The sequence below is a fragment of the Actinia tenebrosa genome, unplaced genomic scaffold (genome assembly GCF_029948245.1).
Source record: "Actinia tenebrosa isolate PJP-AT-01 unplaced genomic scaffold, QUT_ActTen_1.0 PGA_scaffold14__42_contigs__length_11649687, whole genome shotgun sequence".
Lineage (NCBI taxonomy): Eukaryota > Metazoa > Cnidaria > Anthozoa > Actiniaria > Actiniidae > Actinia > Actinia tenebrosa.
In genome coordinates this window covers 2,267,914-2,281,701 of record NW_028292574.1, presented here as the reverse complement: position 1 = coordinate 2,281,701, position 13,788 = coordinate 2,267,914, and the positions used below count along the sequence as shown (strand labels likewise).

Genomic DNA, 13,788 nt, shown 5'->3' with positions numbered 1-13,788 from the left:
CAAATCGAAATACATATTTTGTGCATAATTGGAATAGAATTTCACGTAACGCGAAAGCTCCAAATCCACACTTGTAGCCCAAAAACATTTTATATTTAAATTTTTTAGCACAACTTCAAATACTACCTATTTATGAGTTTTTTTTTTCAGTAAAAATATGAATTCTTTTAGACACCGTTCCATGTTTATGTTGTTCGCGCATTTTTACTGTAATAAGAGTGAACTTCCACACGTTCTGACAGCTAAAGGAATTCGGGGACCCCTATTTTTATTTGCTCGTTTTACTTCTAGTCTAATGTACTTTCATCATGCAAAATTTTAAAAAAATCTGACGATGGGATCTTTTGCCCATGAATCATTTTTTGAAATCATGTATCCAATCAAACCATTTTTTAAATATTTATTTTTATTTTACTTTGGAAATCAATCAATTAATCAATCAATCAGTCAATCAATCAATCAATCCTATGAAGTTGGGGTGGACACCGTGTATTAAGGCGCTGAAATACGAAACACAAAAACGTCCAACTTGTCGCGCAACATTGTTGCGATGCAAGTTCGAAAACAATGTTACTAGTTTTACATCCTATCTATCCGACTTGTCACGCAACAAATACGGTAATATTCTGCGGTAATCACGGTAATATTCTGCACGCTGATTGGGTACAAGCTACATAATTCAAGATGGCGGCCACTTCTGCACATAAAATGTTGCATGACAAGTTGGACGAGTGATGAAAAACGAGCAACAAATCGCAAATTTGTTGCAGAAAGTTGATCTACGTTTTACTTTTCGCAACACGTTTTCCCAACTTGCAACAAAAGATTTTGTTGCGTGACAAGTTGGATGGATAGGGTGTAAAACAGCAACATTGTTTTGGAACTTGCATCGCAACGATGTTGCGCGACAAGTTGGACGTTTTTGTGTCTTGTATTTCAGCGCCTTTATATTATGGTATTACTGCTGAATCATTCACTCACAACAAATAATATCTTTATTGACCGTTGTCTCTTCTTGACATTTTTTTCAGTCTAAAGTGGACCATCTACAGAGAGACGTTACTTCTATGAATGATTTGAAGGTACGATGCATTATACAAAATATTATTATGGCAATTTTACTTAGAAAATAAAACACCTTTTTCTTGCTCTGTCCACAAAAGGAACATAGTTATCGACAAATCAAATTGTCGTTCATCATCTTGTTTGAGTCTTAGTTTAGAACTGTCGTCATGGTAACTTAGGGACAAAAACATGGTTATGTTTATGATCGAAGAGTCGCTAAGTAGCTTTTAGGCCCCGTCCACACTATGCCGGATAAATTTGAATCCGCAACTTTCACACCAAAGCCGAAAAAAAAGTTTTCCGTCCGCACATAAAAACGGATAAAATGTTTCGCGTCCACAGTAGTCCGATCAGAGGCGGCAAAGACGCTTAATTGCACATCTGAGCATGTGCATCGAAGCTGAAATTGAGCCCGCGGTGAATTTTTAGCCTTCCCGCCATGTTCCCATGACAATCATGACGTCATCGTATTCGAAAAAAATCGGGCACGAAATGTTCTCCGTCCACACTAATACGGCTAGCTGGCGTTTTGAAATTGTTCCACTCTGGAGACCATATTCGAAAAGTTCCGTTTTCGGTGAAGATTTGTTCCGGATTCGCCCGTACTAGTGTGGACGGAAGGCCAAACCGGATAAATAAAGTTGCGGATTCAAATTTATCCGGCATAGTGTGGACGGGGCCTTAGTCTATCTTTTTCAATGAAAAAAAAGAAAGAAAAAAAAATTAATAAACATACACATCGCATACACCGCCGATTTTAACTTGATCATCGGCTTAGTAATTCAATATTACGATTCCTGCGCTTCCAAAAAGGGTGTTAAGGTTACTGTAGACCTTCAGGGGTAAGTATTTTGTAAGACTCTCTCTTAGCAACACGTTCAACAAAACCCCATAAAAATAGATATCCTTTTAAAGGTGATTTAATATGATTTCGAAAATATTATTATTTGAAAACGTTTTTCTAATTTGACCTTTAAAACGATATCTATTTTTATGGGGTTTTGTTTAACTTGTTGCGTAGAGAAAGTTTAAACGAAACATACTCCTGAAGGTCTCAAGTAACCTTAAATTGCCCTTAGGAAATATATTAATATCTATTTTTATTAGGGTTTCATAAAACCGAACTATGCAATCTCTATGCAATTTTTTGTTATGAATAAAAAATTCAACTAAACTTTATTATTTTCAAACAGATGGAAATCGATCAGTTGAAAAGAGAAAATAGTGGAATTCAAAATTCCTATAATAAGGTGAGTTACATGAGTAATGTAATTTATTTGAGATGAGGGGTTTCTTGGCTAGAAACTGAAAAAATAAATAAATAAAAACATTGCGAACGATGGACTGAACAACAACGAGGTATTGACTGAACAAGTTATGAGGAAATTCTAAAGTCAGCTACAGGCACGATTACACGAAGCAAGTTTCTCTGCAACTTGTCTCACAACAACGTTGCAACACAAGTTGAAAGATTGTTTACGAGGTGCAATGGAGACGCAATGTTTCCAAAAGTAGAGACACTTTATACATCTCGCAAAGACTGCTGCAACTTGTCTGGCAGCATTTTTATTTTCATATTGCGCTGAAGGCTACACGCTGCAATGCTCCATGCAACTTGTGTCGCAATGCCGTTGCTAGACAAGTTGCAAATAAAATTGCTCCGTGTAATCGGGCCTCATGGAAGTGCAGTCTTAAGCTCGTTTCATATTTTATAATAACCAATGAGTGAGGTTTGTTTTGAAATGTATGTAAAGCTTTTCTAACGTTTGTACTAAAATGGTTCTTCCTGAAAAACTTGACCAAATAACGTGTTAGATGCGAAGAATTTGGCTTACATGGAACACTTTTCTCTGCAACTTGTGTCGCAACAAGTTGCAAGATTGTTTACACGGTGCAACGGAGACTCAATGTTGCCAAAAGTAGAAACCAGTCCTGCTTTTTGCAACTATTAACGCAACTTGTCTCGCAACATTCTTTTTTTCAAATTGCGCTGCAGGTTATACGTTGCAATGATCCATGCAACTTGTGTTGCAACGCCGTTGTGAGGCAAGTTGCAGAGAAAAATGCTCCGTGTAATCGCGACTTTACTTCCTCCTTCTTCCCTCCTTATATTACTATCCGCCACGCATTCGTTTCCACACTCCAAGAATACATTGTACACGTCAATCACACTGTATATCACTCACACTGCTTATACTGCATCTTTTTGCCAACGTTTAACCCGGCTGTATTCTATTGATAACTTATAAGTGCAATGACTACATTTTTTAAAGGTTTCTTCTGAACTTCAGTCAAGCAGACTACAGGTCCAGTCTCTGCAGGGACAATTACGAGAGGTGAGAAATATGACACAGGCATTGGCATTTCCTGTTAGTACCCAAGCTAGACCACAATGCATCATATTTATCTAACACCTAAAAGGCCTATGTAGAGAAAAACAAACGAAGGCACAAACGCACGAACGCATGAATGAAGGAACGCACGAACGAATGTACGAATAAAGGAAAGAATGAAAGAACAATTGATTGAATGAATCAATGAACAAACGGGCGGTCGGACGGATTTTACATTTTATCTGAGCTACCTATTTTACACGTAACCGGTCATGTTCGTATTTCAGCTTCAAATGCAAAGTGACAGGAAAGATGACGAGTTAAGAGTCGTGATGGAATCACGTGAAGATGCATTGAGAGAAGTTGAAAAGCTGGTTCACCACACAGAAAATATGGAGCGAAACAACAGACACAAGGTGTGCAACTACTAACGAATGCAGGAGCTTTATCTGTTATCTTACCCTGGATTCCAGAGGATCTCTCGCTCATACTTTTCACACTCATAAAAAAAAAAAACACTATAAGTATGAATCAATCGTCAGTGATTGGACTGCTAAACGTAACTTAGACAAAATGTGAAAGCTAAGTATACTTAATTGACATGTGCGTGACAGGACCGCGACAGCGCCGTCCTCCATAGAGCAGTTTTCGTATGACTGTAAAAGCTCAGTGTCGTATGCGTGCCGTGCCGTGCCGTGACAGTGATGTTTTCTAGAATTTTAATTGGCCGATTTTTTTTACGCGCAATGTGATTGGTTTGGCATTGCCGTGATCTTGACGTGACCGTATCCGCGCCGTGTTTATGCTGTGTTCCGGTGTTCCGGGTATTTGGTTGGATGGAGAGTAAATTCGTATCCCTTGCCGTGTCATGGCCGTGTTCGTGCCGTGAACATTTCACAGTCATACGAAAACTGCACTAACACCGACGATGTCAAAAATGCAGTGAGACATTTTTTTGTGTGCGCGGGCGCCGTCGTTTTCCGAGTAATTCCGTTATGGTATCTTGTATGTATTCGGACAAATCGACGACATAGGATACCGTAGAACAAATATATTGGACTCCCTGTCATTGAATTAGCATTGGAATGGTGGATTGCGTTATCACGGTCATGTCACGCACACGCCACAACAACAGCAACAACAACAACAAAACATTGAATTCCTCATATGATACGCTGATCGGTATGCTTATCCATGCTCGGAATGCAGGGACACGGTGCAATCACGGTCATGGCACGCGCATGCGCAACTTTAGTTTTTCATTATCATGATCACTATAGTTTGGTCTTGTCGAATATGTATTTGCCCTTCTCTTATTTTACCCGGTCTCACATCACTTTCAGCTGGCCTTAATACGTGTTACATTGTTTTCTACACAGATCGAGTCTATCCAAAAATCCTTCAATGAAGCACGTGACAACAACAATCGCCTGTCATCCACCATGGACAGCTTAATGGCTTCCCATAATGAGCTACAGATGACTTTAGAAAGAATGCAGACAGAACTAGGACGAAGAGACGCTGAATTACAGTCTACCATACGTGAAAAGTGAGTTAGAATCTTGTTGCTTAACCCATTAAAAAAAAAGATAGCAAGAAAGTTGAACTCATAAAACGAAGGAAGCAAAAGAAGAAACAAAAGACGAGTTTCATCACAGCGAGCCCAATTTAGATTAAAGTGAATGGTGAAAATAAAATCGGAAAAATTAATTGTCAGAATATATATACATAGGATCAACATCAGATACCATAGGGAAATTATATAGGAAAACAAAGGCGCGCGCGAAAAATATTGTTCTAGTGCATTTTTTATTGATTTTTTTGCTCTTTCGCATTACGGAGGACATTATCTTGGTCTCGAATTAAAAAAATATATATATTTATTTAATTTTTCCGATTTTATTTTCACCATTCACTTTAATCTAAATTGGGCTCCCTGTGGTTTCATCTATTTCTCGACGAGAACTCGACGATTTTTCTCTATTTCTCGACGACAACTCCGACGAGATTTCTCTGTTTCTCGACTAGAAATTGACGAGTTCTCTGTATTTCTCGGCGAGAACTCCACGAGTTCTCTATTTATCGACGTCATCCATCACCATCTATAACCATCCATAACCATAATTAGCCCTCCTTTACTCATCTAGTTCTCGTCGAGAAATCTTAAAACTTGAAATAAAAATATTTCTCGACATACTATGGTAAAGAACTTGTCATTAATTTACGGAAACGCAATCTATGGTGTGTATAATTCGATACCTAGTATTACCATTTGAACAAGTCATTGATAACGGCAATGCTTTTGGCAGTATCGGCGTTCCATACTTACGCTAATACTTGAAGGCTGTTACAAGTGGGTAGTGCAGATGAGAGACTATAATTTGTTGTAGCCTTACTACTTAATTATGTTTAACTGTTACAAAGCCCATGCCCTTTTTTCACTCCCAGGAATTCTGCGATAGAAATGGTGAGAAGTCTACAGAATGAACTTAGAAACCTTCAGAATAAAGTCGATGGCTTGGAAAATAACGAGACAAGAGAGGTGAATGATATCAATTTGATGACCTGACCAACCAGTATCACAAATCAGGGTACAACACCGTTTATTGATGCTGGGCCTTGGAGACCATGGGCATCAGACCACAGTTACTTATCTTTAATCAGTCAGTCAGTCAGTCAGTCAGTCAGTCAGTCAGTCAGTCAGTCAGTCAGTCAGTCAGTCAGTCAGTCATCATCATCATCATCATCATCATCATCATCATCATCATCATAGCCATTACCATCACCATCACAGCAATACCACCATCATTATCAACATATTCACCATCAACAACATCATCGCTATCATCATCATCATCACAATCAATGTTTTTTAGTTACTATTAATTTGTACCATTTACACTTAATTATCTATAGTTGTCTATACATATAAACAAACAATAATGAATACAACTTACAAAGTATCATAAATAGCAAACTTAACAGATCTTGTTAATTGATAAATATTTTTAAAAAAATCACCAACATCATTATCACCGACATTTTATTTTCAATTGTATCAGCTGCGACCTCTGCGTGGCGCTCTGAAAAGTGCAAAGGACGAGATTCAAGATTTGACGCAAAAACTTGAACGTGCTCTGAAAACCAATAAGAAACTTCAGAGCACAGCAGAAGATCTTCAGATGGAACTGGGCAGAAAAGATGTTGAACTAGAAAAGCTTTTTAAGGAAAGGTAACTTGTAAAGTTCTAATAATTTTTGCCAAATTATCTTTTTGCTTTTTGTTGTTGTTGTTGTTTTGTTGTTTTTTTTTCGCCGTATTTTTTATTTTTATTTTTTTCATTTGTTACGTCTTAGGGAGCATGGAGTTCGGGAAACACATTTTGAGGTGGTTGATTTGCAAGAAAGACTTGCTGAGGTAGCAGATAGGGCACAGAATGATATACAGGAAATAAAGGCAAAAAGCAAGAAAGAAACGTCAAAGGTAAATTACCTACCTACCTACCTACTTACCTACTTACCTACCCACCTACCTACTTACTTACCTACCCACCTACCCAACTTCCTACCTACCCACCTACCCACCCACCTACCTACCTACCTACCTACCTCACCCACTATATAATAATGATTAAACAATTGACTGGTTGTTGTCGGTGTCTTATGTTTTATTGTTCTAAGGTTGAAAAATATTCTTTTGTTTTTGATTTTGTTTGTATCATTAGCTTAAAAAAGAAATAGAAGAAGCAATTGCTACGTGTTCCCAGTTGAGAGACGAGAAACACAAACTAGAAGACCGTGTCAAAGAACAAGAACAAGAATTAGAGAAAGCAAAAATTAAGTTAAAAAATATGAAACAGCAAATAAACCAAGCGAAAAAAGAGAGTCAAAGCAAGGGTAATGAAGAGGAGCTGGCCAAGACGACGATCGAGGTATTGTGCTTTTGAGAAGTGATTGTTTACCACTGTATTCACTGCTACGCGCTGATCGATACAACGATCACTACAGGGACCCCAACGAAGTAAACATAAAGTACCTATAATATTTAACGTCGGTAGTTCCTTCAGCTACGTGGCTGGTATCCCAGGGAGCCGACGGTTCGCACTTTACCCCCTCTCTCCATCAGTTCTCTGTTTTAAGAGCATTCAAAGCTGCACGCCACACTGATTAGAGAGAATTCGAGACCCCGAGGATCGAACCGCGGACTTCAGTATAGCTCAAAAGGCTGCGCACAAACCAAAAAGGCTACACTTGCTACCCGGTTTTTCCTCAACTACCACGTCTTTCCTAAAGGTAGTGCATAATGTTTGTTACGTATTTTGATATTAGAATTTTAAGGCTGAAGTAAATAGGATGGAAAAAGTCAAGACGGAATACGTCCGCAAGAATAAAGAACAGGTATTTATTCTCTTGGGAGTAAAATTCTTCGTTTGAGTTGTATCCATATTCATGTGTCTTCTCATACACAACCCGTAAAAAAGGCGGAAATGATACTTTAGGGAATGGCATGTTGTCTGAAATGGGAAAACACATTACTCAAGCTAAAGAGGTCTATAAAAACCAGACTTCCCTTTGAGATATATCTCCGTTTGACTGTTGTTTTTGACTACTAGCTGTGATGTTTTTCTGGTAGGGAGTACTGCCTTAGGGCTGGTTCACACTTTAACAGTGAACCGGTCTTGCACAAAGCATAAACATAAGCAATAGCAATAGTATAAGGAAAGGAAACTTTTCCATTTTCTTATGATTATGCTTCTGCTTGTGAAATCCAAAGTGTGAACCGGGCGTACATAAACTTAAGCATAAGAATTACAATAATACTATGTTTCTTATGCTTATGTTTATACTTATGTTGAAGTGTGAACCAGTACTTAGCCTTTGATCTCTAGGTTTTGACTTCCACATCTGATTTTTTTACTTTTGTTTTCAATTTTTTTAGCTTAGGATTTGTCTTTTGTTGGATTTCGGTTTCAGGCCAAAACTATAGAAGAGTTCGTCTCCAAGGTCTCAGATCTTCAACACGAGCTGCGAGCATTAATAGATGCGCAGAAGAAAACAGTTCTGGAATGCAAGTAAGTTACATACCTCATTACAGTTAGATATCTCATTTTTAGGCCCTTTGGGTCTTTGCATTGCTGGCGAGAGTCTTAGTAAATTCCTACGCGTAGGTATGTGGGTGCAGGTATGATATTATTTCCCTTAAGTGATGATGATGTTACTACCTCAGGGACCTCGGAGGAGGTTGGGCTGCGGGGCTATAGCCCACTAAAAAATGCCATTATCAACAACCAATGCAGTAAATATGTGACAAATACCCCTCAAAACACTAGAAATCGCACTTCCAAAGGTTTCAGTTTAAAGCTTTTTCGCACGGGTTTCTGCCTTCGGCGGTCGTTATCCCCACCCCCAATTCAAAATTAAGCTCCGCGGTCCCTGTACCTTGCCGTAGATGCTACCCTATGGTTTATAAGATGTGCTTTGTATTTTTAATATTATATATGTTTATAAAAGCACATGTTTCTATGTGTGACTTTATTGAATAAGTGTTATAAAAGACTACATCTCAATCATAATAAGGGAATCTTGGTCTACAGGGGCTATAGTGCATCACCCATTCTTGTTTAAAACGCCCGCGTTCCTTTTACTGAAACACAATTAAAACTAAGCAACCATCAATGAAACCTGATTCAGAAAAAGCCATGTTCCAAGTCTTGGAACATGGCCCTTCATTTCTCAAAGGGCAAAAAGCGTGTAGGCTCTGTGAACCAGAGTGGCAATTGCGAAGTAAACCGGCAAAAAACAAAAAACAAAAGAAAAACATTAAAAAAAATTAATTAATTAATAAATAAACAAAAAATAAAAAACAAAAAAAAACAAAAAACAAAAAAAACTGTCGTACCATTATCTAGATATAAGACAAATTTTGACTGCATTTTTTTTTTCAGAGAAAAGGAAAAGGATCTTGATAGAGAAAGGAACCTTCGGAAAGATCTGGAGAGGCGTTTAAAGGTTCGTTCTGTAAATTTACCAGTGTACATCAAAACCATGTCTAGGCCTAGAGCAACAGGTTTTGATTGTATTATCTGTACAAACATTTGTTTAGCATTGCAAAGTTTTGATATGCAGCTGTTTCAAAAAAAGGTTGAAGGTTTTGCTGCATGTTGCTAATTCGGAAATGCATGGGCGATGCGAATGCTATCAGCATTATCAATATATGGATTTTTTTTTTCCTGCACGTTAGACAATTTAAAAAAAATCTGTGCAGACGTTATTTAAATTTGAATACAACGCATTTCAAGCTTGATATTCGACATACAACAAGCTGCATGTATTATATATATATTGCATCGTGTATTTATATCTCAATCAAATTTTCCCTTCAACTCGTTAGAAAGCTCAAACGCGAGAAAAAGAAATAGATTCCGTGAGGCAAGAAACAGAACAGAAACTAGTGGACGCCAATAATGAAAGTCAACAGGTATGTACCGAAGAGGAAGAGACGAGCACTTAACTATTCCCTACCTCCATCCCCCCCCCTTGGAAACTGGATAGGGAAGGTAGGTAAGCAGGGGCGTAGCAGGGGGGGGGGGGGTATCGTCCCGCTTCCTCTCAAACGTTTCTACCACAAAAGCAAAGCCGTAATTTCTAACAAAGCCGTAATTTTTTTTATTATTCCTATTTTGTTGAACGGGGAACGGGGGACGGGAAATTGGTAAAATTTCTACGCGGTAAAATATATTTCTCGTTACAATATTGTAAACAAATCTCTTTTATTTATTTATTTATTTTATTAAAGTCCGGCAAACGTACTTATTTGAGCCCACCATATCTATGGAGTCGCAACAAAGACAATCATTTCGATATTTTAAATAAAAAATGACAGAGATACCAAGCAAATGGTCTTTGCGTAAAACAATATCTTGAAGAACGACCCTCGAGACTCTCTCTCCCCCTCGGCGGGGCTAGTTGAGGTTAACAGATGTGGTTAGATTACAGGCAGTAGAATCTGATTGACAAATGTAATTATTGGGGTCTCTTTGATCATACGGCAACTGGTTGTGATTGGCTAAAACGACTTTCGCCGGAACCATCTACTGATTGAGGATTTCCAGGAACATGTCAAACTATTGAGTACCATGGCGGTTCATCGAAGACATATGACTCCTCTTTTGAAAATGATGAAAACTTGCATGATTCAATGTTGGAGTCCAAAAGGTTGTTCCCCGTTACCTGTTTTAAAGATAGCCGGTGCCGGTAATGGTTGACTTCCCTTGATCGGTTTTTATTCTAATAGTAATACTGTGAATGAAATGAAATTAACTTGCGTTGAGTTTTGTTGTCCGTAGTGAAGGAGTTTTTTTTTCAGACAACAATATAGGCGTTTGAGAAATAGATTGACATGTGATTGTTACTGGATGGCAAAAGAAATTAGACTTTATTTATTTAAATATTTTTTGCTGGATTACTAATGTTATATCCAAACCCTTTTCAAAAATCCTTTTTTCCCCTATAAGATACTTTCGATTCCCCAAGGGACCTTTGGCCGAATTGATTCGTTATCAAAGTGATATATCAGCTGTGACTGTTTGTTGCAAAAGCCTATTGAGCATATTAACATCATAAAAGATTTCAGTCCTCAATATAATGGCCGGGAATTCTTTTATTTTGACTCCCAGATCTAGCTGCTTTGACGTCACATGCGAGGGGTCTATAAAATACATTGTTAACCAATCATGTTCATCCTAGGTTACTGAGAGTCTAAAACAAGCACACAAATGGTTTAAGAATAAATTCGAAGATCTCCAGGCTGAACTTGCTCGATCCAAGTAAGAAACACACCACGTGTATCATCACTACAATACTACAACAACCATTATCGTCATCATCATCATCATCATCATCGTCAACGTCATCGTCATTATCGTCATCATCATCGTCATCATCATCGTCATTATCGTCATCATCATCCTCTTTGTTATGAACAAAATAGTAGACTGTTACATGCTTTCTGATTCTCACCTTTGATTATTTACACTTAATAATATGCGCTTTTGAGGTGTAAACAGAGGGTAAACCCCACTTATGACGCAGAAATCTGACCAGACGATGTTGAAAATACCTATTTTGATATTTAAATACAAATTAAATGAAACAGTTATAAACAAATATAGGTTCAGGGGCAAAGAAGCTCAAAGTACATTTTTGACTACCATAAGAAAGCATTATGGGTCACGCGAAAAAAGAGAGAATGCGTCTCTGATTAATGACTGACATGGTATATAGCCAGTTGGGCCATGCCATGCCCTGCGGTTAAGTTTTTATTTAGTTACCCTGGTTGTCTTTTGAAAACTATAAATTAATTTATCATCATTGATGTCATGCTGTATTGTGAACTTCAGGAAACTTCAAAACGCACTTGAAAGAGAAAACCGTGAACAGCAGAGAAAACTAAAAGACGAAAGAAAACAAGTAGACGAACAGACAGAGAAGGCCAGAGAAGTGTTAAGGGTAAGGGATGCAAATAAAATATAAAAAAAGCTAGAAGGCATGGAGCTGAGATGTCGTTTCAATGCTTCTTCGAACGTATCACTTTTTGACTGGTGCTCTGTGATTGGCTTAACAAATGTCAAGTGCGTGATCGTTTCATATGTCTTCACAACATGAATGTCTTTAATGTGCTGATTTTAGAGATGTTTGTTCATTAGTTTCTTACTTCCTTAATTCCTTCATATATTCATTCGAGTTGTATCCATATTCATGTCTTCTCATGTGCAACCGTGACACAAACAAAGAAATGATACTCTTAGGAAAGACACGTGGTCTGTAATGGGAAAACAATGTACCAAGACGAATAATCGTTTGTTTGTATATTTAAGGCCAGTAGAATGGCTGTCAGTCAACTGAGTAGTGAAGTGGCAGAGAACTACTGGGAAACTAAGGGAATGAAGCATGCTCTGCAGGCAGAAAAGGATTACAGCGATGTGACGACGCTCAAACTACAGCGACTTCAGGTACGAAGGGTAATACTTTTATTCGTTTGTCTCACGTTATTGCTAACTGCGCTGCAAGAAATACCGCATAAAACTGTATACTATAATCGTGAAGAGCGCTGGTTACTCTTCCCTCCAAAATGATATATGCTTGGCGTTCCTTGTCCTTTTATGACGTCACTGCAAGAGGTCTATTTGTTAAAAGATGACATTTTCTTTCCTTTCCTTTCCTTTCCTTATACAGCTATTTCAAAAAAGGTTGAATACTGCATACTGCATACTAAATTTAACAAATTGACATCAGATTTTTATGTGTCTGTCCTCTTATTGACAATAAATTGCGTCATCACATTGTCAAAGTAGTGTGGATTCACGAGGAGTAGCCGAGTGGATCCGCATACTACTTTGACAATGTGATGACGCAATTTATTGTCAATAAGGACAGACACATAAAAATCTGATGGCAATTTGTTTTTTACAATAACAAAAACGATAAAAACTTCTCATTTTTAGCGACCAAAACAACCAACGGAAAGAGCGCGCGCTCGTTGACGTCAGCTTTATCTGTCTGTCCTCTTATTGATGATAAAAAATAACCAATCAGCGCGCGAGGAATTTGTAAATTATTGTAAAAAGTGCATTCCAAGACCGAAGTGCTTTGTGGGTCATACTGACATTGTCTAAAGTAGAGATAACTAGCTAAAAACTAGTGTGAGCTGCGTCGGTGTTTCTAATGAAACAGTTATGATAAAAAGGTAAATTATACACCGTGAAAAGATGGAAAAACTTACTGACGTTTGGGACGCTAGTCCTTCGTCTGAGTAAAAGAGGATTGTCTAAAGTAGGATTAATAATGATTATTTATTTTGTTTTTAGTGTATTCCATCTGAAACGATATACTAACCATATGTAGATAGTTAGTTGTTGTATATGTACTTTTGATTTCAAATTAACGAGACCCACAATGCACTGCTGTCTTGGAATGCACTATTCAGTATGCAGTATTCAATCTTTTTTTGAAATAGCTCTATAATATAATTGTAAATATATGGGGACAGGAACGTATGCCCCTAAACACACATAATTATGTGAATGTGTAGTGTAACAGGGAGAACGTATAACATGGTGAAGCTTGAAAAACGTATTTGTATAATTTATTTATTTGTTGTTTATTCGGTTAAATAGGATTCCACTGCCCGTCACATGGAAGACCTCGCACAAGAGGTAGACAGGTTAAGGAGATCTGCAAGATAAGGTCGAATAAAGCAAACGTACACACGACTTCTCATGACCATATCAGAAAGAATTCGCAGAGTCCCAGGAATAGGGTCGGGGGGCTAGGAAATATATTAGTATTTTTTACGTCAAAAAATTATATATTTATTCATACATAGTCAACAC

General features: G+C 37.7%; 1 protein-coding gene across 2 annotated transcripts in view; it reads left to right on the top strand.

The window, feature by feature from the left end:
* LOC116299265 (coiled-coil domain-containing protein 150) overlaps positions 1-13,786 on the top strand; it is a 33,712-nt gene extending 19,926 nt beyond the window's left edge. Inside the window, exons 11-27 of one of the 2 annotated variants that reach the window (XM_089029629.1) lie at positions 1,032-1,082; positions 2,259-2,315; positions 3,339-3,401; positions 3,686-3,814; positions 4,778-4,947; positions 5,847-5,940; positions 6,461-6,630; positions 6,755-6,881; positions 7,123-7,329; positions 7,727-7,795; positions 8,372-8,469; positions 9,343-9,406; positions 9,789-9,875; positions 11,144-11,223; positions 11,797-11,905; positions 12,274-12,408; positions 13,573-13,786. In XM_089029629.1, the coding sequence (XP_088885755.1) occupies positions 1,032-1,082; positions 2,259-2,315; positions 3,339-3,401; positions 3,686-3,814; positions 4,778-4,947; positions 5,847-5,940; positions 6,461-6,630; positions 6,755-6,881; positions 7,123-7,329; positions 7,727-7,795; positions 8,372-8,469; positions 9,343-9,406; positions 9,789-9,875; positions 11,144-11,223; positions 11,797-11,905; positions 12,274-12,408; positions 13,573-13,641 (1,779 nt within the window). In that variant the 3' untranslated portion in view covers positions 13,642-13,786. Of the gene's footprint in view, positions 1-1,031; positions 1,083-2,258; positions 2,316-3,338; positions 3,402-3,685; positions 3,815-4,777; positions 4,948-5,846; positions 5,941-6,460; positions 6,631-6,754; positions 6,882-7,122; positions 7,330-7,726; positions 7,796-8,336; positions 8,470-9,342; positions 9,407-9,788; positions 9,876-11,143; positions 11,224-11,796; positions 11,906-12,273; positions 12,409-13,572 lie in introns of those variants that run through there. The other variant, XR_016119731.1, reaches the window with a different exon arrangement.
* The last annotated feature ends 2 nt before the right edge of the window (positions 13,787-13,788 follow it).